General features: G+C 39.3%; 1 protein-coding gene and 1 pseudogene across 1 annotated transcript in view; both read left to right on the top strand.

Moving 5' to 3' along the window:
* The window catches only part of LOC147319709 (ferric reductase 1), a 16041-nt gene extending 6707 nt beyond the window's left edge, over positions 1-9334 (top strand). Inside the window, exons 5-15 of the mRNA XM_086312431.1 lie at positions 890-1093; positions 1372-1473; positions 1581-1725; positions 2861-2965; positions 3630-3745; positions 3913-3999; positions 6300-6391; positions 7357-7415; positions 7539-7676; positions 8419-8450; positions 8538-9334. Of these exons, the coding sequence (XP_086168557.1) occupies positions 890-1093; positions 1372-1473; positions 1581-1725; positions 2861-2965; positions 3630-3745; positions 3913-3999; positions 6300-6391; positions 7357-7415; positions 7539-7676; positions 8419-8450; positions 8538-8627 (1170 nt within the window). The 3' untranslated portion in view covers positions 8628-9334. The remainder of the gene's footprint in view (positions 1-889; positions 1094-1371; positions 1474-1580; positions 1726-2860; positions 2966-3629; positions 3746-3912; positions 4000-6299; positions 6392-7356; positions 7416-7538; positions 7677-8418; positions 8451-8537) is intronic.
* A 5107-nt stretch (positions 9335-14441) lies between these two features.
* Positions 14442-15568, top strand: LOC147319708 (uncharacterized; annotated as a pseudogene).
* The last annotated feature ends 5238 nt before the right edge of the window (positions 15569-20806 follow it).

Raw genomic sequence — 20806 nt, 5'->3', positions numbered from 1 at the left:
TGGTTGAATCATTGGCCAGTTTAACTGATTTGAAAGTATCCGTTGGTTTTGAGGCTGATGGCAGTCTACCATCTTTTATATTCTGTGGCACATCTTATACTGGGGCTGACTGTGGATCAGGAGATGGGTGTACACTGCTCTATCTAGCACAGACACACTAAATGGAAAGCAATAAATATTCTGGCCTTGATGGACAAATATGAAAGATGAAAAAGTCAGTCTAGCAACACTGCTGTTTATGTAGTTTATGCGTAAACCTGAATTTTTAGAAATCTGCTTCACGTTTGTCATACACTCTTGAATTTCTAGAGCTTTTCTTGAGAGCCCAGAGTTAGCATGGCCCATTGAGCTAGGGCGCTTTCATACAATAGGTGTTTTCTCAAAATCAGAATTTTCTTTTTTGTTTAAGATTTGACTGTTTTTGTTAACTCTTAATATCTATCACGTTAGTGTTTGGTTTTCTCTCAACTGTGAGAGAGATTTTTCAAGCGAAGTCTCACACATGCATTTTGGTCTTGCACAAAATTTCCCAATTGGGAAAATAGGCAAAAACCTCAGAGGTTGATGTTAGGGCCAACATAGTGGTTAACGGTTAGTACTGTCATTGACACAGGAACTCTGCGTGTTCTAACTGTGCCTCTGTGGATGATATACTTGTTAGATTAGTTGGTGATTGTAAACAGTATGGATGTACTTATGTACTCAAGCCATTTATACCTAGTTTCTAAATAGCTTGTTAGCAGAACTATAGAACAGTAATGTGCAGTACTGAGCTTGGCTTAATGTTAATATATATGCAAACTGAGAAAAGAAAATGCTAAATGGTATATTCAAGTACAACATGATGATGTCATGGTTTCTTTCTCTCTCTTCCTCTGTGTATGTCCAGAAATCAGCTGCATCCATCTCTAGCGCTAACTGTGGCGTCACCAAAGTGTGCTTCAGTCAGCCTTCAAACTGTGACCCAGCAGTCAGTGCTAGCTGTTATTTCATGTCAGCCATGATGTTAGCCGGTGGTACAGCTGTCCAGTATGAGATGACTGGTCCTTATGAAGGCTACATCGCTTTTGGATTCTCTGATGATCAGAAGATGGTAGCGTAATGAAAATGTTCTTGATTCTATGACTGTTACATTTTTTTTAAGAGATAACAATAGTAAGGCTCTTGGCATACTTGTACATGAGCAGCACCTGTGGGTGAACAGCTGCTGTTACAACTTCAGTTTGTTTTTGAAAGTTCACAACTTTTAGAAAACATCTGGTTGCCTTGTTTTCCCAAACAATATCAACAAGTTTGGATTTTTTCCCCCCACAAGAATTAATCATTAAATAATAAGCATGCTAATTCCTTACTATATTTGTCTTTCCTCAGGGAAACGATGATATTTATGTTTGTGGAATGAACAGTAATGGACAAGTTGGTGTGCAACATATGTATTCAACAGGACGAACAACTCCACAAGTTGTTGCTCTGGTACTGAAGTTTTTCTGATATCAGTGATTTATATAAGGCTAGAATGTTTAGATATAATGCTTTGTTTCTGCTCTTAAAAATTGTGAAATTTCTTATGTGTCCTACAGGGGAACGTTTATAATATAACAACGTCATTGCAGAACAATGTCATCAGTTGTTCCTTCACTACTACGGAGATAATTTCTATACAGGGGACTTCAGGTTTCAGCCAATCCTACTACTTCATGTTTGTCTGCGGACCCAGCAGCAATGGTAACTACATGTGCCAGACTGTTTCTTACACCACAGCAGTGTAGTTTATATAACTTAACCTATCATATCAATAAATTGAAGATAGCATGCGATGAAGAAGACTATGGACTTCACAATATACTTAGAGAAAATAGCACATATGTCTCAAGACATGCATGCAGGTGATTGGATGAAAAAGAGTGTCCAAACTCTTCATGTCAAGGCTACATGGTGGTGAGGGTTTGTCGCCCATAAGAAAGATCTGTTCCATCACTCTTAAAATTTAGGCGATTATTTAAATGTGCAATCTTTAAGCACTTCACTCTGAAAAAACGTACTAATAACAAAATTATACTCAAGTAAATACTTTTATTTTGAACAGTTAAGCAGGGCCTTTGATTGTACTTCCTTTTCCAATCGTGTGAACATTTTAAAAGAAGTCACATGTTTAACAACCCTGGTCAGTTTATGAAAAAAAATATAAAAGAATATTTTTCATGTCTATGTTAAAGTTTCTTTCTAAAGTGTTTTTCTTTTGTAAAACAACAAAAAATTTTAATAAAAATAAAAATATCATAAAGGAATCATACACCAGCATGTATCTAAATTTTCGATTACAGATTCAAACTTACTCAGCCATTGTTGTTGTTGTTGTTGTTGTTGCCATGGTTGTTGATCAATGGTCATGAGAATTTGCATAATTATGATTAAGGAACTGACCTCCCAGTCCTTTGTTCCTTCAATGGGCTGGTTTCAGTCATTATGCAAATGTACTGTTTATAAGATTGGGGAAACCTGCAGTCAGCTGAGACTGAAGACGTCACCTGGATGATGACGAAACGTTTCTCCCACAAAACGCTACGTCCAGATGAACAGAATCAACTTTTGGAAATACTCAGCCATTAGCATTAAAATAATGTGTTTCATGCTTTGGCCATGTAATCACTTTCATCACCTTTCAATACTTCACTTATGGATGTGTTTTTTTCAGTAACTGCAGCTAATTTTTCGTCTCGACTGAGAGAGCAGATGGTTATTTTCCTTCATTCGTCCTGGCCGTGTTACTCTTTTTTTGATTCAGCTTATTCTGTGTACACACACACAGCTATACATATACAAACAGTTGTGTACAAGCTTTGCGATATCTTTGCTACAGGACAAATCCAATTCCATAAGCACGACTTCGTCAGCACTACTAAGATGGCCATTTCTACTCCTGTTGTAAGTGAAAGGGGATTTCCTGATATCATCAAAGCTCATGGTAAGATCCTGCACAGAGAGGTCTCTGTGTGAAAGAGTCACTATGTAAAGTCCTTTCTCACTTACTTTGGCCAACCAGTTGACAGTTAGTACACTGTGTTAACCGGTGAATAGTCGAGGATACATGCTACTGGGAACATGGGAAGACATTGAATTTTTTCTTCCATTAAGATTAAACTATTTTATCTATAATACCAAGTAGACTTACATTTCTGTTGCATTTCACAGCGTTTAATGACTAGACTACATTAGATTAGATGAAACTCTATTAATTCCTTGGATTGGTTCCGCCGGGAAATTCAGTTTAATCCCTCGACGTGACAAAATAGACCAAAAACGTGGATTGGGTTTTACAAGTTAGATGCATATTTCTTGGCAGTAACTCTTGCCTCTTTCATGACACAGTGACTTATCATCATGCAAAACAATCATTTGTAACATATTGTACGAATGTACACCATCAAAATCGATTGTTTGTATACAGTTTGAAAGCTATAAAAATATTTCTGTGTTGTACTCCTAATGGCTTGCCTCAGTTGGTTTAATTCTTTTTATAGTAAACCGATATATAGACTAAAGACATGTTGGGACCAGGGAAAGAAACTCATCTTAACTCATAAAACAAAGAGAAGTGGAGAGAACTCCAAAACTAAACTGTTTTTCAGGGTCACTAATGCTGATTGCCTGGATGACCACGGGAACACTGGGAATGATGGTTGCCCGGTATCTGAAAACAATGGCCAAGGGAACAACAATGTGCAACAAAGATCTCTGGTTTGTGGTGAGTCATCATAGAAAAAAAACATACTAAGAAAATATTAAGTATTATATGTCAGATATGTTAGACTTTTAAGACAGTTGGTCCAAGCTTAATCTTATTTGGGAACTGTTGATTTTGTATATGTTTGGCTTGCTTAATATCATGTTGTATTCTTTATGTTCCTCCAGGTCCATGTTGGAGTAATGCTTCTGACGGTAGCAGCCACAATCATTGCTTTCATCCTCATTTTCGCTCATACTCGGGACTGGTCTGGGGTTGGTACACTAACTCTGCTAGTATCAGAATTATTACAGTTTTATATTTTTAAATTACAGATCAATCAAACAACAAAACTGGCTTTACCTATGTAACACACTATTATTTGCCAGTAAATAACGATTTTTATGATATGAACTTGGTCCTAGTGTCGAAGTTCACAAAGGTTTTGGTTGGAATTACTGAATACAAATTATTGTTTATTTGATACATGAATCCAAATATCCTTCAGATTTTATTGTACCACATTTGAGTCTCCTTTAATACCAGCTTTAAAATGTTCTGCAATTAGTAAATCTACGGACAAGATACTGAGCCTTGAGATGCACCGTGTGTGTGTGTATGTGTGTGTTTGTGAATGTTACAAAAGCACTTAGGCATAGATAAAAGTGCTAAATTAAGTGTATAAGCCGTGAGACCAGTTTTCCCGTGCTTCACTCAGGAACGTCAGTTTGAAGAGGAGAAAGAACTTTACGGGACTCCGATGTGAAAAGATGTAACAAAAAATTTATTCTACAGTTTGCATCTTACAGGAGTGGTCAGGTTTAACTTATCCTCAACAAAATAACCTACTACGGTAGGAAAACCGTGTGGCTCTGTTCTACCCTGCTGCCGTATAGCTTATGCCGTGTTAACTCTTTTTCTCTCTCCCCCCTCCTGCACCGCATGCGCTAATTTGCATACATCCGTGATGCCCGGATTTTACTATAAACACGAGTCTTTAAGGCACATGTATTCATGGTGCTACGTAACCAAACCAATACAGCAATAAAATAATTTTAGTTCCACCATAAACATGCATTTACTTCTTAAATTATTAATTACACAACCACGCTTAACAACAGCGAAATATAAATACTAAAACATATGAACTATCTTAACTTGGCTCCCACATTAAGTGTGTTTGTGCATGGATAACCAACGGTAGTACTAGGAAATGCTCAACCCAAGGATATATATGACTGGCTATTAGGATTGATAAAGTCCAAAATAGCACTATTTTTGTGTACCCTCATGTAGGATCTATTCAATTCATTTCAACTTTATTTATATAGCGCCAAATCACACACTTGCTTGTGGAGTCTATCGGAAGCACTTTCCTTAGCAATGCTGTTGGATACCTCGATACTTTGTAAGCTAACTAAGTTCGGTTATGGAGTTAAAATTTCCAAGGACCTTATTGTTGATCTTTATTTCAGGCATGCTTGCTGTTGACTATAGAACAGTAATCAGGATCGAGGAAGTCATGAAAAAGTGATCTAGTGACTTTTGTCTTTGCCTTTAGGCGCTGAGCATTAATTTTACCTCCATCTGTCTTGTGTGTGATCTGGATGGCTGTATTTAAGTCTTTGAAAGCAGAGAGAAGCAACATCTAAAACGGGAGCTGAAGAGTGTTGGAGCATCCTTGCTTGACTTGAGTGATGGGAAACTCATCATCATCTCAGCCAATGACCAGTCTTGTGTTTACACCATCATGAAAGAATCTGATTACTTTTTCCATCTTGGGAGGGATTCCTGTTCAGAAAATAGCGTCATACCCAAGATTGTGGGCATGACGCTAATGTTGAACACCTTAACAAAGAGGTTTTACAGATGCATATTGTGTTTCTTACGTTTCTTTTGGATCTATCTTGCGGCGAGCATTATGTCAACGGTGCCTCTGCTCTGGGGGAAACTGCACTGGCTTTCTGGTAGTGTCCCTTCTGAAGATAGGTATTCAACCTTTTTAAAATCACCTTATAGAGGATCTTGCCTGCTTGATAGTTGACACAACAGGACTTTTCACCTTTGCCTTTGTGCAGCTGCACTATTCTGGCATCTTTCAGATCTTGGGGTAAATAGTCATCCTCAAACCACATAAAAGGAAGTGAGTAGGAAGGTGCTTTATAAGTACCGATCCATTTACCGTTTAAGACCCACAGACTTGTGTCCTCTGAGTTATCATGCAGTTTGTCACTGTGTTTTTAATTTCATTAAAAAATTTGCTTATCATTAAAAACTCCTTTGCAACCAGAGATAATTACACCTTACAGTAATTTAAGCGATGTAAATTAAACATTAAACAATACTATACAACACAGATCAAAAGCACAGCCAACCTACTGGAAGATATTATTAAGTAACTCTTCTTAATAGTAATGGTAATTATTAAAAACAGCATCTCTATAAAATCAAAGTATCATTTAAATTTTTTATTTGTCTTGACATTCTTTAAACACTCTCTGTAGTTACGTGTTTCCACTGTCAGACTGATATTTACATCATCATGATTACCAGTGTTAATGCTGTTGGTTTCCAGGGAGCACATCCAGTGTTGGGTTGTCTGGTTATGATCCTCTCCTTCTTCCAGCCTATAGTGGCTATGCTGCGCTGCGGACCACAGCATCACCTGTATGTATCAATCTGTGTGTGCTTCTAATTTAATTTACTATGGCATGCCAACACACATTTTAGAGTTCAATGACTGTTTTACACACATTATTGTTTTTTAGTACACTTATTTGACAAATTTTGGAAACACCATCAGCCAAAAGCATGGGGCAGCCCCTGCTTAATGACTGCATTCACTGTTCACTCGTTTCAGTGTAGTTGATAACCTCTGATAGCTCTGTTCATATTTCTTCCATAAATATCATTACAATTTCAAATCTTTTCCATCTTTTCTCACTGGCACTTTACTGTTCAGTGTACCAAATGTTTAGTTATTTCACTGAATGGCTGTAGCTTTGGAGGCCATGCTCCATGCTTAGCCCCAGTTAAGTGACTGTGAAGAAGGAGCCACCATCATGGATTGAACACTGAACAGTTCAGCCAATCTCCCAGTGTCACCAATATAACCATCCGCCCAAAATACTAAATAAGCATACATATCCATGAATGAAGTCATTTCTCCAAAGGGAAACAAAACTTTTTTCTCAATGGAAACACTCATATCTCATATCTACAAGACCTCGCAGTACCTTATTATCCTAACAGAGCACTTTGCTGTCAGACTGGCTGTTTTTCCTAGAGTTTCAAAAGTAGGTATAGGAGGCTGCTGCTTTCAGCCCCCTCTACCATGAAACCAGCTCTCAGAAACAGCAACCCTCTCTACTTTTAATTTTAGGCCTAAAATTTTCTGCTTTGTTATAGCTTTTACTTGGGGCTTAATCAGGTGACCCAGAACCATCCGCTGGTTATGATGCAATAAGCTTAGGATGCCGGGTGATGCACTGAATCTTCTTCACAGATCTCTTTTCACTGTGTGTTTGTCCACCACTGCTGCTTCTGTCAAGCAAATGATATGTGCTGTCCTTTCTTTCTTACACTGACTTCAGCGGTTTATGTTTTCATATTTATTCTCTTTTGTTTGACAGGCGGTATCTATTCAACACATCACATTTTTTGAATGCAGTGATAATAAAATCTTTAGCCGGTAAGCCTTTGTTTTACTTCATGCTGTTCTGCACTCTTTTATAAATTCTAATTTATTTTCCAAAGCAGACACACCGTCACCCGTGCTGTTGGTCTTAAATATGTGTTTCTTTGTGTTACACAGTGGGAGCCATATTTACAGGCCTGAACTTGATTGACAGCAGTGATGGATGGTTAATGAAAGTCATGGGTGGCTTTCTTGCCTGGGAAGCTCTCTTTTACATCATGTTGGAGGTTCATAATGGGAAATCTAAGGAGAAAGGTAAATCTTTGTTTTTCCTCATTATAAGTAATCATCACTTAGAAAAGTGCATGTAAAGGTTAAAGGTTTTTTCTCCTCCTCATCTCATCATTCTAGTACAAAAAAATCTTTTTTCTCTTTTTTTTCAGAACTTTTCCTGAAAAGTTTTCTGACAAAGTCTAATCAACCTTACTGTTCTATAGTGTAACCCCTCTCAAAACATGCTCCTCTGAGGGACATTCATTCTTTCTAGGAGTATTCCAGATTTGCCTCCTCTCTTAAGTCTTTTCTATTTTAGTTTTCAGTCCAATATTGGCCTCCCTCCCTTTTTCAGTCATATTTAAAACTACACTTAAAAAGCTTCATTATTTCATGACATGAAAAGGGAACAGGCCTTTACTTGGCCATTGAACTGTTTCTTAGTCTAGTATAGGCCAAAAGAAACTGGGAGTGTGTATATGGCTAAATGGTTAATGTAATTGTTAATGCATTATTATTATTATTATTATTATTATTATTAAAAGAAATGTAATCACATATTTTATGATTTTAAACTGTTTAAATCATATGTAAATGAATATGTAAACAAATTTAAAATGAAATGAAAGCTGAAATCAAATAACTTAATCTACCGGTATAAATCAAATAATTAAAAACAAGCCAGAACTAATCTGAAGTAAACTGAAAAATAAGATTCAGATGAGGAAACACTCTGGGGGTTGGTTGTGCCCTTTTTAACTGTTGTTTCTTCTCTGGATTTCAGGCAGTGCTACTGTAGAAGTGGAATCAGAATCGGTAAGTTGAAAGAAATATAAAAGCAATTAACAATTAATCACCATAACACTGCAATGATCTTTTAATTGAATTACATTGTTTTGTTAGGTAAAAATTGATGGTCTGCTGATCGGTCTGTTCTTTCTGGGAAACATTTGCTTTTTGGTGGCACTTTTGGTTGGAATTGGGGTGAAATAAGAGCCCCAAAAGAATTGTCTGAAGAATTGTTTTTTTTCTTTTGGTATTTTATCCAAATACACCTGATGGGATATTGTGCACTGAAAGTTTGGACCCATTGAGATTGTTTTCTCTTTTTTTTTTTTTCTTTTTTTTTTTTTTAGTGGATGTTTTTGTTCGATATTTTCCTTAAGCTTTCAGTTTCATGGCTAACCTTAAGTTCAGTTACTGAAGTAAATTGGCAATCAGCATCTAACCAAACTCCATTTGGTCAGAACTGATTGTCCATTATAGAGTGCAATGATGTTTTTCCACGAGCATTATAAAATTTTTAGTTGTTGATTTTTAGGAATCCTAGTTCCTGTTAGAGGTAAAGACCTTATATTTGATTCCATGTGAGCTGATTTCTGCTATCCAATGTTTTCTTGTATTTTGTTGTTAAGTCTTTGTTTCCTGTTATGTTGCTTCCTGTTTTATTTTGTGAGTCTCTTGTCTCTTATGTTTTGTCCTTGGTAAGTTTAAGGTGTGCTTCATACACCCATGTGTTTCTAATGCATGTATAGTCTTAGATTCTCTTTGTCATTGTGTTGGCTTACTTACATGTGTTTCTGTGGTTTTCGTTTCTGGACTTTGACATGCTAATAAAAGGTCATTTTATGAGTTTTACCTTAAGCCTGTCTCTGACTGCTGTATTTAAGTCCTGTGTCTTCCTCAGTCTTTGATAAATATAAAGTAAAGTAATGAATTTTTCTGTAGGCAAGCCAATTTAGCTACCTAACCCCCCCCCCCCCCCCCCCCGCCCCCAAAAAAAGGCATTTGATTAAAAAACAAAACAAAGTTATTTTACACAATGTGAAAGCTCAGAACCCTGAGCACAACAAAGGTTTGTTTTAAAAAAGGTTGGACATCAAAATGTTGTGAAAAAAGACCAACGTACTGCTAGAAAAAGAATAAAATGAGTGGGAGACAAAGAGCATGTCATCTGTCAAGATGCTTATTTACCATTCGTGGTGCCAAGAATTTAAATTATAGGTGATGACAGTCAGCAATTTCATTTTTAATAAAAGATGAGATGAAACCTGAAATATTTTTAAATTAAAAGATTAAAGCCTTCCCTTTAATTTTCAATTTTGTTTTCATTTTTTTCAATTAATGGTAAGTAATTTGTGGTTTTCCTTTTCTTTATGAATGGAATTGACCTTTTAAAAAAATGATGATAATAATAATAATAATAATTATTATTATTACTATAACAGTGCGGGATAATAATTATTTTATCCCCAAGCAAAGCATCACTTATTGTTTGGTGGAGAAACCTTTGATGGGTATGTACATGGTAAGCTTCTTAGTTTTATCTTTATATTAATATAATTGTTGTTGTTGTTTTCATAACTGTAACGGGTTTGAAAAACGAATGGAAATTGTTATGAAATCCTCGAAATATTGGTTTCACTTTCATATGTTGAATAACATTCACCATAAAGTCATATTTACTATTGTTCATAATGAATCTGTAAATAATGTCCTTTTTAATGATGGCTTCAATAGGAGAAGCCAGTCATGTACCTTATAGGTTCTACATACATACATTTGAAAAATAAGTGAGCAGAAGTTTCAGTCTGTTCAAAAAAGTCACTGCGAGGATACGTGCCAATTAAAAATTTCAAGTGCATTTCTTTGGCTTTAGAAGTCATGAGGAAATGTAGTTATTTTGTACATATACCTGTTCAGAGATCTTTGGATCTAATTAAATTACTCTCAGTCTCCCATGATGTTTAATGTGCATTTATCAAAATGCCTTTGATTAAGCATAAAAGAGATTCAGTTTGATGCAAAGTGATTGCTTAATTTGGCCTACGTTATCTACACTGTAGCAGTCCTTGTCAGTCTTTGCTAGTGTGCTAATTTCCACACAATGCATTTTCAGCAAACAAAAGACAATGCTGTTTCTGAAACAAGTGAAAAACGTAGCTTTTATTCAAATACATTCTCTAACTTTTATCAAAGTAGGATTCTTTAGTTACATTCAAGCCGCTGCATAATAATAGTCTTGAAATTTAATATTGTTAACAAGAATATAATTTTACCCTTTCCACATGATCACGTAGCAGCCAAACATGTAGAAATAAATATATTTCTTGGCCCTTAGAGGGCACCCACATGTCAGCTAGTCTGCTCAAATGAAACTTCAGTGTATAACTATGACTGGGCAATAGATATCCTTTTTACTGGAGAACTCTATATGCTGAGGTAACCCTTTTGTGTGTGTGTTACGCCTGTCGATGCGTTGTGTTCTGGCATATAAATAAGAGGCAGGAGACAGCACTGGATCTCTGGGCTCTTTACTGTAAGTCGCTGCAACATCTGCAATAAATTGAAATACAGAGCTGTGAGCTGTGTGTGTTGCGCGCCTGCTAGATCACCTCTCCTCTGACCATGCTGAAAGAGCTGTGACCAGGGCACACATGCATGCGCCTACGTCATCACGGCATAGAGGATCGCACTGGCCACAACAGACTCATAGAAAATCCTTAGCATTGTCCAGCAGATATTGAAGAACCTCAGTCGCCTCAAAAAATAGAGACAACTCTGGCCCTTCCTGTAAAATGCTGTGGTGTTTTTAGCCCAGTCCAGTTTATTGTCAATGTGTACTCCAAGGTATTTATAGTCCTCCACAATGTCAACATTGAGCCCCTGGATTGAAACAGAGGTCAAGTGTTTCCTGGTCTTCCTGAAGTCCACAACCAATTTCTTGGTTTTTGCCATGTTAAGCTGCGGATGATTCTTCTCACACCACGTAACAAAGGAGTCGACCACAACCCAGTACGGTTTCATCATCCCTGATGATGCATCCAACCACCGCAGAGCCATCAAAACTTCTGAAGATGCAGGTCTCTGTGCAGCGGCTGAAGTCTGTGGCGTAGAGGGTGAAGAGGAAGGGGGAGAGGATGGTCCCTTATGGTGCTCCTGTGTTGCCGATTACCTTGTCAGACACACAATGTGGAAGACGCACATATTGTGGTCTTCCTGTCAGGTAATCAACAATCCAGGACACTAGAGAAGCATCCCCCTGCATCGCTGTTAGCTTATCACCAAGCACTGGAAAAGTAAAAAAAACATGAACCTCACAGTGCTCGCCGGCTGGTCCGGGTGGATGTAGACACGATTGAGCAGATAGATGATGGCGTCCTGTGAGACGGGGCTGGTAAGCAAATTGAATGGGATCCTGATGTGGTCTGACAATGGGTGAGATCTGGTCCAGGATGAGCCTTTCCAGGGTCTTCATGATGTGGGAGGTCAGTGTCACAGGCCTGTAATCCTGGGGGCCACTGGGACGTGGCGTCTTTGGTACAGGGACGAGGCTTGATGTCTTCCACAGCACTGGGACCCTCTTCAGACTCAGCATGAACAGTTTATGGAAGACTCCACAAAGCTGGGGGCACAGGCCTTGAGGGGACTCACTCCATCTGGTCCAGCAGACTTGCCTGAGTGGAGTTTCTTCATTTGCATCTGAACCTGGTAAGCATTTAACACTACTACACTGACATACATAATTTTCAATTTAATGAAGTTAAAAATTTGTTGTCTTATTGTCAGTTGTTATTGATTATTAGAAATATATGAAAAAAATGTAACATCTTTACTGCCAGTGAACAATACATATATGTGAATTTGAACATTTTGTCTGTAATTGAATACACCTGGCACACTTTCTACAATAACTGCACTCCTTTCCACTCTTTACTTGAAAGAGCTAAAGTTTTTTTCTTCTTTACGTCTTCTGAGTTAGCCCAGTGAACATCTTTATCTTTAATTAATGCTTTGAAATAGAACCTTTGAATGAGAGAGGAGAGTTGGCAGGCAGATGAGGTTCCTGAGGTCAGGCTAACTGAACCTAGAACACAGGGATATCAAAGGTAAGCAGAAGGCAGTCTGCGTATAATATTACTGTAAATGTTTTGCTGAAAGTGAGTGGAAGAAGCAAAGAATAGAATAGAATAAACCTTTATTATACCACAAATGAGAAATGTGGGTGTTACACAGCTCTAATGGCAATAGGAACAAATACAAAGGCAGGCATTGTTAAACATTAAACAGCTGTGGCAGCCTGGGAACAGGTATGTAGAGACGCCTCAAAGAAGATCTGACAAGCACAGAGAGCTTTAGACACACATTGACAAAAGAAAAAAAAAACAGACTGAAAAATGAAATGGAAAATTAATCCAAGCACCAAGAGACAAATATCATTGAAAAGAATCCTTTTCTTAAAATCTCTATTTACGTCAAGTGGCTTTATTGTCATTCCGACCATGTGCAGTGGTACAGTGCACACTGAAATAAGACAACGTTCCTCCAAGACTATGGCGCTACACATGACATATAACAGACAGTCAACACAGGACTAGATAAGGTACAAGTGTGCAAAAAATGCAAAAGCCTGAGCATTGTGCAAAAAATAACTTGGTGTATGAAGGTATGCATGTGTGTCAGTCCAGCTGCTGAGTGTTCAGGAGTCTGACGGCTTAGGGGAAGAAACTGTCTCGCAGTCTGGCATTGAGGGCCCGAATACTTTTTGCTAGAAGAGTGTGTGTGATGGGTGTGGGGGGTCCTCCACAATGCTGGTGAGTTTGTGGATGCAGCAGGTGCGATAGGTTTCTGTGATGGCGGGAAGTGAGGCTCCAAAGATCTTCTCAGCTGCTCTTACTATCAGTTGTAAGGTATTGTGATCTGATTCCGTGCCGTTACCTTACCAAACAGTGATGCAACTGCTCGGGATGCTCTCGATAGTCCCTCTGTAGAAGGTCGTGAGAATGGATGGTGGGAGATGGGCTTTTCTCAGCTTCCACAGGAAGTAAAGACCCTGTTGGGCCTTCTTAGTTATGGAGTTAGTGTTGAGGCACCAGGAGAAGTTCTCTCCCAGGCTCCTCCAGTCTGCATGCCAAATATCCGTGGGCAAGATACTAACCCCAATTTGCTCTCCGATGCATCCATCGGAGTATGAATGTGTTTGAGTGTAGTTAGAAAGCACTCAGTATAGAGTCAGTGCTTGTGAGAATGGGAGTGACTGGGTGAATGTGGCGTGTTGTATAGAGCGCTTTGAGTACTCCGGGAGAGTAGAAAAGCACTATATAAGAATCAGTCCAATTACTCTCCTAATTATGTTGTGAGACATTTACATGTTTTTTTTTCTTTTTTTTTAAGTGTATAGTTTTTAAATCCTAAATATAAGTAAAGTAACTGTTAAACATTGTAATATAATACAAGCTAGAGGCAGAGATAATATACTGGATGTTATTATTGAGTGACTCTTATTAATATTAATGGTAATTATTAAATAATTATTAAAAATTGCCAGGCAACATTTTCTTGGGTTTACAGCCAAATGTTGCACCTCTTTAAAATCAAACTATGATTTTAATGTTTTATTTCTCCTAATATTATTTAAACAGGGCAGCATGGTGGCACGGTGGTTAGCACTGTTGCTGCACAGCAAGAAAGTCCTGAGTTCAATTCCACCATTAGGCCAGGGTCTTTCTGTGTGGAGTTTGCATGTTCTCCCCGTGTTTGCGTGGGTTCCCTCCGGGTACTCCGGCTTCCTCCCACCGTCCAAAGACATGCAGCTTGTGGGGATAGGTTAATTGGATAATCCAAATTGCCACTAGGTGTGAATGTGAGTGTGAATGGTTGTCTGTTGCTATGTGTTATGTCAATGGACTAACTTTTTTCATAATTCCATTGCTCCAAAACTAACGAACTTTTAACAACAGTACGATAACACGCCCGTGTGCTGCTCTGAGGCACTTTTTACATCTTCAAGGCTACGGTGTACGAAATATGAGCAAAACTAGATCGGGGAAAGAGCAGGCCGCAAAAGCCTCGAACCATGCTGAGGACAGACCGGAGGCACCACCCCATGACATGAGTGAGATTCTGAGAGCTATTGCTAGCTCTGAAAAGAGGATATTGGACCGTATCAATTCAAGCACGAAAGATTTAAATGATAAAATAGACACAATCAAAGAAGATCTGGAGAAGCAAGAGACCCGTTTGGAAAGTGTTGAGTTTGCTTTGAATACTTATTCAGACCGGACAGTGGAGTTGGAAAACGAGGTTAGCAAGCTGAAATCGGACGTTGCTAAGTTGACCAGCAAGTTGGACGACATCGAGGGGCGACAACGCCGGTGCAATGCACGCATTGTAGGGGTGGAGGAGGGCTTTGAAAACACCGGGAAACCTACGGCAGTTATTGCTACAATGCTGAAAGACATACTGGGCCTCGACTTTACTCCGATGCTCATCGAAGCTTGGGTCAACGGGGAAACTCCCCCAGGGCAATCGTGGTGAAGTTTCACTATTACCAAGCGAAGGAAGAGGTGTTCCGAAGGGCCGCCAAGTCGCAGCCGTTGCTGCTGCAGGACATGAAGATAAGCATTTTTCCTGATTTTACAGCATTGGTGGCAAAGAAACGAGCTGCTTTTATGGAGGCTAAACGTTTGCTCCGAGGCTGTGCTGGCGTTAAGTTTGGACTTTTGTTTCCAGCTGTTCTCCGCATCACTTCACCGACGGGACAGGACAATTGTTTCACCGACCCAGCGGCTGCAATAGACTTTATCAAAAAAGACTTACTACGGCCGTGAGAGGTACAGCCGAGTGAGAAAAGATAAGTTGGACTCCACATGTGTGATTGCTTGAACTCAAGGGACATAGTTATACGTCGGTGCTGGGGAGATGTCAAGTAAATAATTGGGCCATAGTCATAAAAGGCCGGAAGGTAGAATGATTTTGATTTAATTGATTATGAATACTCTGCCTTCCTTCTTCGTTCCGATTTTTGATATGTTCGAGATATTGCTGTTATTCTGGGGCATTTGATTAGAATAAACACGGGGAAAGTGGAAAATATAAGTTTTGGAGTTTTGTTTAGTTATTAAATGTTATATATTTGCCCAGCTGAGGGGCTGTTTGAGGGTTAACAGTACGTTTAGTCACTGTGCTATCCTAGCCTGGAGGGTTGCGATCTCAGGGATAATAGTAGATCAGCATGGGGTTTTGAGGCTCGTTTTTTTTTCCTTCTCCCCCTCTTTCTTTTTTTTTTTTGGGGGGGGGGGGGGGGGTCCAGAGGTTGGGACATATTTTTTCTGCACCTGCATTTTGGTACCTGAATGGCAAGCTCGCAAAGTCATCTGCTCTTCGTTTTATAAGCTGGAATGTTAAAGGTATAAATAATCCGGTTAAACGCACAAGAGTTTTTACTCATTTAAAATCATTGAGATCCGATGTTGTATATCTGCAGGAAACACCTCCGATCAAGTGAACAAATTAAACTAAAAAAAACATGGATAAGCCAAATATTTAGCTCAAAATTTGAGGATAGATCACGGGGTGTGGCTATTCTAATTAGGAAGGGGATTCCATTTATTCCACTATCAACTGTGGCGGATACCAGAAGGAGATATATTATTATACAGGGCAGGTTGTATGGGAAACAAGTAATTCTTGCTAATGTATATGGACCAAACTGGGACGACCCAAATTTTTATTGTACCTTTTTAAAACACCTGCCAGATTTAACAGAGTCCCATTTGATACTGGGTGGTGACTTTAACTGCGTACTTAATCCTCAACTTGACAGATCAAACCCAAAACCTGATAGCAAAATTTCAAAAGCGGGTAATGTTCTAAAATCCTTTATGCAATCTTATGCTTTTTTTGACCCCTGGAGGAACAAAAATCCTACATCTAAACAATTCTCATTTTTCTCACCAGTGCACCGGTCATACTCACGGATAGATTTTTTTGTTGTAGATAATAGAATTCTTCCCAAGGTTTTAGATTGCCAATACAACTCTATTGTTATCTCAGACCACAGTCCAGTACAATTAGATGTAAATTTTTATGAACGCTGTTGAAAGATTTTTAATTTTGTGATTATGCTTAGTTGTAGCTTCATTTAAAGGAAGAAGAGCTTGTGAATTGAAACTACCACAGGAAAAGGGAGTGAAAACAGATGTGCAGAGGAATGCTGTGACATACATAGTACCTCCTTTGTTAACAGGCAAGCTAACGGTCTCTCGCTCCCCTTATATGGGAATCTATACATACAAAGTTATCTCCTGTTTCAGTTGACAAGCGAACAGTCTCTCCTTTTATGGAAATGTTTTTTCCACTCCTACTTCCCTGAAAGCTTGTTTAAGTATAAATAAAGAGAGTTCTGAAAGCCCTGGGCGGTTTTTCCTCTCTCTCAAATCTGTCCTGCACACGTTGCTGCAGGATGGATCGGGGGATGAGGGGGGGATCATCCATGTGTGCACATGTGTAAGATATCTTGAGTCTGAGTTCCTTTGCCTTCTACAATTTCTCTTCACAAACGCTTAAGTCAAAAACCGGCCTGGCGACTTGATCCTTTACTCCTAACTAAAGACTCATTTAAAAAAAATGGTCTCTGAGCAAATACAGTTTTTCTTAGAGACAAATCAAACCCAAGGGATGAAAATGACTGTTGTATGGGAGGCATTAAAGGCCTATCTTAGAGGCCAGATAATTTCATATGTATCATTTCAAAAAAGAAATACTTATAACAAATGAACAACCTAGCCAACAGTATAAAAGAGATTGACTGCTTATATGCAGAAAATCCAACTGTGATGGCATGCCACACATGGTAAGCTCCACACCTCATCACCCGTTGATTCACTTTAGTTTAATTTACAGTCACTACTTTAAAATATTCTATTTATTGTTCAATATCGTTTCTTTATTAAATGTATTCATTTTTCCATCACACCTTCCAATGTTTATATGGCGTGCACACATATTAACCTTGCAAGGTCAAAGTTCTGTTTTATGTTATATTAATACATCTTTCTTTGTTTGAGTTACCTGGGGGTTGGTGTCTCCTCCTGTCTGGCAAAAGGTGTGGCAAAGGGCTGGGAGACCTGAAGTACTGCTGACAGCCTAATTGGATTGCACCACATGCTTCATTGCCTGGGGGGTGTTTCATGTTTGTTTAAATGTTTTGTATTAGTTGGTTATATGGCAGCCATCTTGTTTTCCCCCGTGTGTGTCATTTGGTTTAGCTAAACCAGTATTTAAGTCCCCCTGTGTGTCATTTCAGCAGGTCAGTTTACCATATGTTTGTTTGAGGTTTTGTTAATTATTATCTTGAGTTTAGTCTATTGAGTTGACCTCTTTTATTGGTCTGCCTGTTTAAGTTTTGGCTTTGTTAAATATATTTTCATATTTTTGGGTCAATAAAACCCGTTTTTTGAATTAAAACCACCTGTGTCCTTTATGCTTTACTGCTTGGTCCCTGACAATTGGTGGCAGCAGTGGGATCATCCAGTATTGGACACAGGTCTTTTTTCTTTTTCTTTCTTCTGTTTTTCCCCATGAGGAGGAAGAATGCATCGTGGTGGCAAGAATGAAAAGAAAAAGGGATCTGCTCAGCAAACCTGCGAAGAGGAGGAAAATGGAGCCTCAGGAGTCACTGAAGTTGTGGAGAGAGTTGAAAAGGAGCCTACTTTGTCTGATCTAGTCAATATGCTACATGCTCACATGGAACAGGACATCCGGGATGCAAAACAGAGTGAGTTAAATGCACGACAAGAACAGCGATTTAAAGCCTTTCAACATCAGTTTAGACTTTTGCAGTCAGGAATCCAAGTCAGAACATCACCATCAGATTCTGCAGAAGCTCGCTCTGAATCATTAGAGTTTGATATTCATCCTTCTTCCTCTGTTCAGCAGGCCCAGGCTGAACCAGTTATGACTAATTCCAATCCAGCCATTTCACCAGCATTTCAGTTTCCCCTACAAATAGAGGGCAGATTGGAAAGATTAACTGAAGCTGATGATATTGAACATTTCCTGATCACATTTGAACGTATGGCTACAGCTTATCGACGGCAGAAGTCAGATTGGGTTTTTCATTTGATACCCTTGCTTACTGGTAAAGCTAGAGGTGCCTATGTTCACATGGACATTGATGATTCATTAGACTATGATAAAGTGAAATCAGCTATTCTGTCAAAATATGACATTAACCCTGAAACATATAGGCAAAGATTCAGATCCCTGGACGTTCAACCAGATGAAAGCCCTCGTGAGCTATATGCGAGACTGAAGGAGCTTTATGGGAAATGGATCCAGCCAAAGGGTAAAACTATTCATGACATTGGTGAAACTATAATCTTGGAGCAGTTTCTCAGAATGTTATCTCCTGAGCTTCAGGTTTGGATCAGAGAACACAACCCTGGTTCAGCAATGGAAGCGGCTCGGTTAGCTGATGTTTTTGTTGCTGCCAGAAAGAAGGGGCAAGCATGGAGCCATAATGCATGGAAGGTATCGAGGGACACCCGGAAGATACCTCAGCAAAACCATCTGGATTCAGCAAATACAAGCACCAGTAAGAGCTCTCAGTCTACCACTAGACCACCAAAGGCCTCTGGTAAGAAGCTCATTTGTTATCTTTGTGGATTAGAGGGCCATACAAAACCTATGTGCCCAAGAAATTCTGCTAAAATGGTGCAAATGTGTTTTGCTCCTCGTTCTAATGCTGATCCTGAGCAGGAGAGTGACAAATCCATCAAAATGAGCCAGATTGAAGTGAATGGGGTTCTACTCAATGCCCTTCTTGACTCTGGCAGTTCTCGGTCTCTTATTCACTCAGATTTTGCCCCACCTAATATTGTTCGCACCAGTGATACAATTTCAATCTGTTGTGTCCATGGAGATGAGAAAAGATATCCGACAGCTGACATCTACATTAAAGTTCAGGACCAGATGTATCTGCTGAATGTGGGTGTTGTGAACAGTTTGCCTTACTCTGCCGTGTTAGGGCGTGACCTTCCTGTGCTTTTTGATTTGTTGGAGTCTGAGCAGACTGAGGAGTGCAATGTAGCTGTTACCAGAGCTCAGGCTAAGCAAGTCAGTACCCACTCTGAGACCCTGAGTGCCCTGCCTTTTTTTAATGAGGAGTTTGAGACAACTGTGGTGAAGCCACGGAAGACCCGCAGACAAAGAAGGCAGGAGAAATTCAAATTTTCACCTGTGGATACACTAACAGACGCTGAGCCAACACCGTCACCCCTAGGGTTTAATGTTCCAACTGAAATTGCTGAACTCCAAAAATCTGATCAATCTTTAATATCTCTTTTCCGGAAGGCCAAAGAAAAGGAACCTGGAGTGGAGCAGGTTAACAGTGAGTACATCTTGCAAAATGACATTCTCTATCGTCAGCAGGGGTCGGTGCTGCAGCTGGTGGTTCCCCAGAAGGTTAGAAACGCCATTCTCACCTTAGGGCATTCTATTCCGTGGGCTGGCCACCTTGGTAAACACAAGACCACAGCTCGCATCAAACATCATTTCTACTGGCCTGGTCTTAGCAAAGATGTGGCTCAGTTTTGTAAAAGTTGCCCACAGTGTCAGATAACATCTGCTAAAATCCCCCATAGAGCTCCACTCCAACCTCTCCCTGTCATCGGCACTCCTTTTGAGCGTCTTGGAATGGATATTGTAGGGCCTGTTGAGAGGAGCAAAGCAGGAAATCGTTACATGCTTGTTGTAACAGATTATGCCACAAAATATCCTGAGGTGTTCCCTTTAAAATCTATAAAGGCCAAGCCCATTGCATTTTGTTTAGTGCAGTTCTTTGCAAGAGTTGGGTTTCCACGAGAAATACTAACTGATCAAGGCACTAACTTCATGTCTACTATGTTAAAGCAAGTTTATCAGTTGTTGGGCATCCGGAGTCTGAGAACTTCACCATACCACCCTCAAACTGATGGGCTGACAGAACGGTTTAACCAGACATTGAAACAGATGCTCAGGAAGTTTGTCAACGACAGTGGTAACGATTGGGATCAATGGCTGCCATATCTACTCTTTGCTTATAGAGAAGTCCCCCAAGCCTCCACAGGTTTTTCACCTTTTGAGCTGTTGTATGGTTATGAGGTTCGTGGCCCTCTAACTCTGTTAAAGGAGATTTGGGAGGGAGACAAGGTGGAGGGGGGATCCAAGAACATTTTGTCTTATGTCATTCAGATGAGAGAACGGTTGGAGAAAATGGGTGAACTTGCTCAATCACATATGGTGGAGGCCCAGCAGCAGAAGTCTTGGTATGATAAATCTGCTCGTCAGCGTGTGTTTGAGCCAGGACAAAAGGTGCTCGTGCTCCTCCCCAGTGACAACAACAAATTGTT

Source organism: Aulonocara sp. 'chitande type north' Nkhata Bay, linkage group LG11 (assembly GCF_057382095.1).
Source record: "Aulonocara sp. 'chitande type north' Nkhata Bay isolate Kocher_YH1m ecotype deep benthic linkage group LG11, A_spYH_male_GT1.1, whole genome shotgun sequence".
NCBI classification, from domain to species: domain Eukaryota; kingdom Metazoa; phylum Chordata; class Actinopteri; order Cichliformes; family Cichlidae; genus Aulonocara; species Aulonocara sp. 'chitande type north' Nkhata Bay.
The sequence above is the reverse complement of the archived record's forward strand: the minus strand, read 5'-3'. Positions and strand labels throughout refer to the sequence as shown.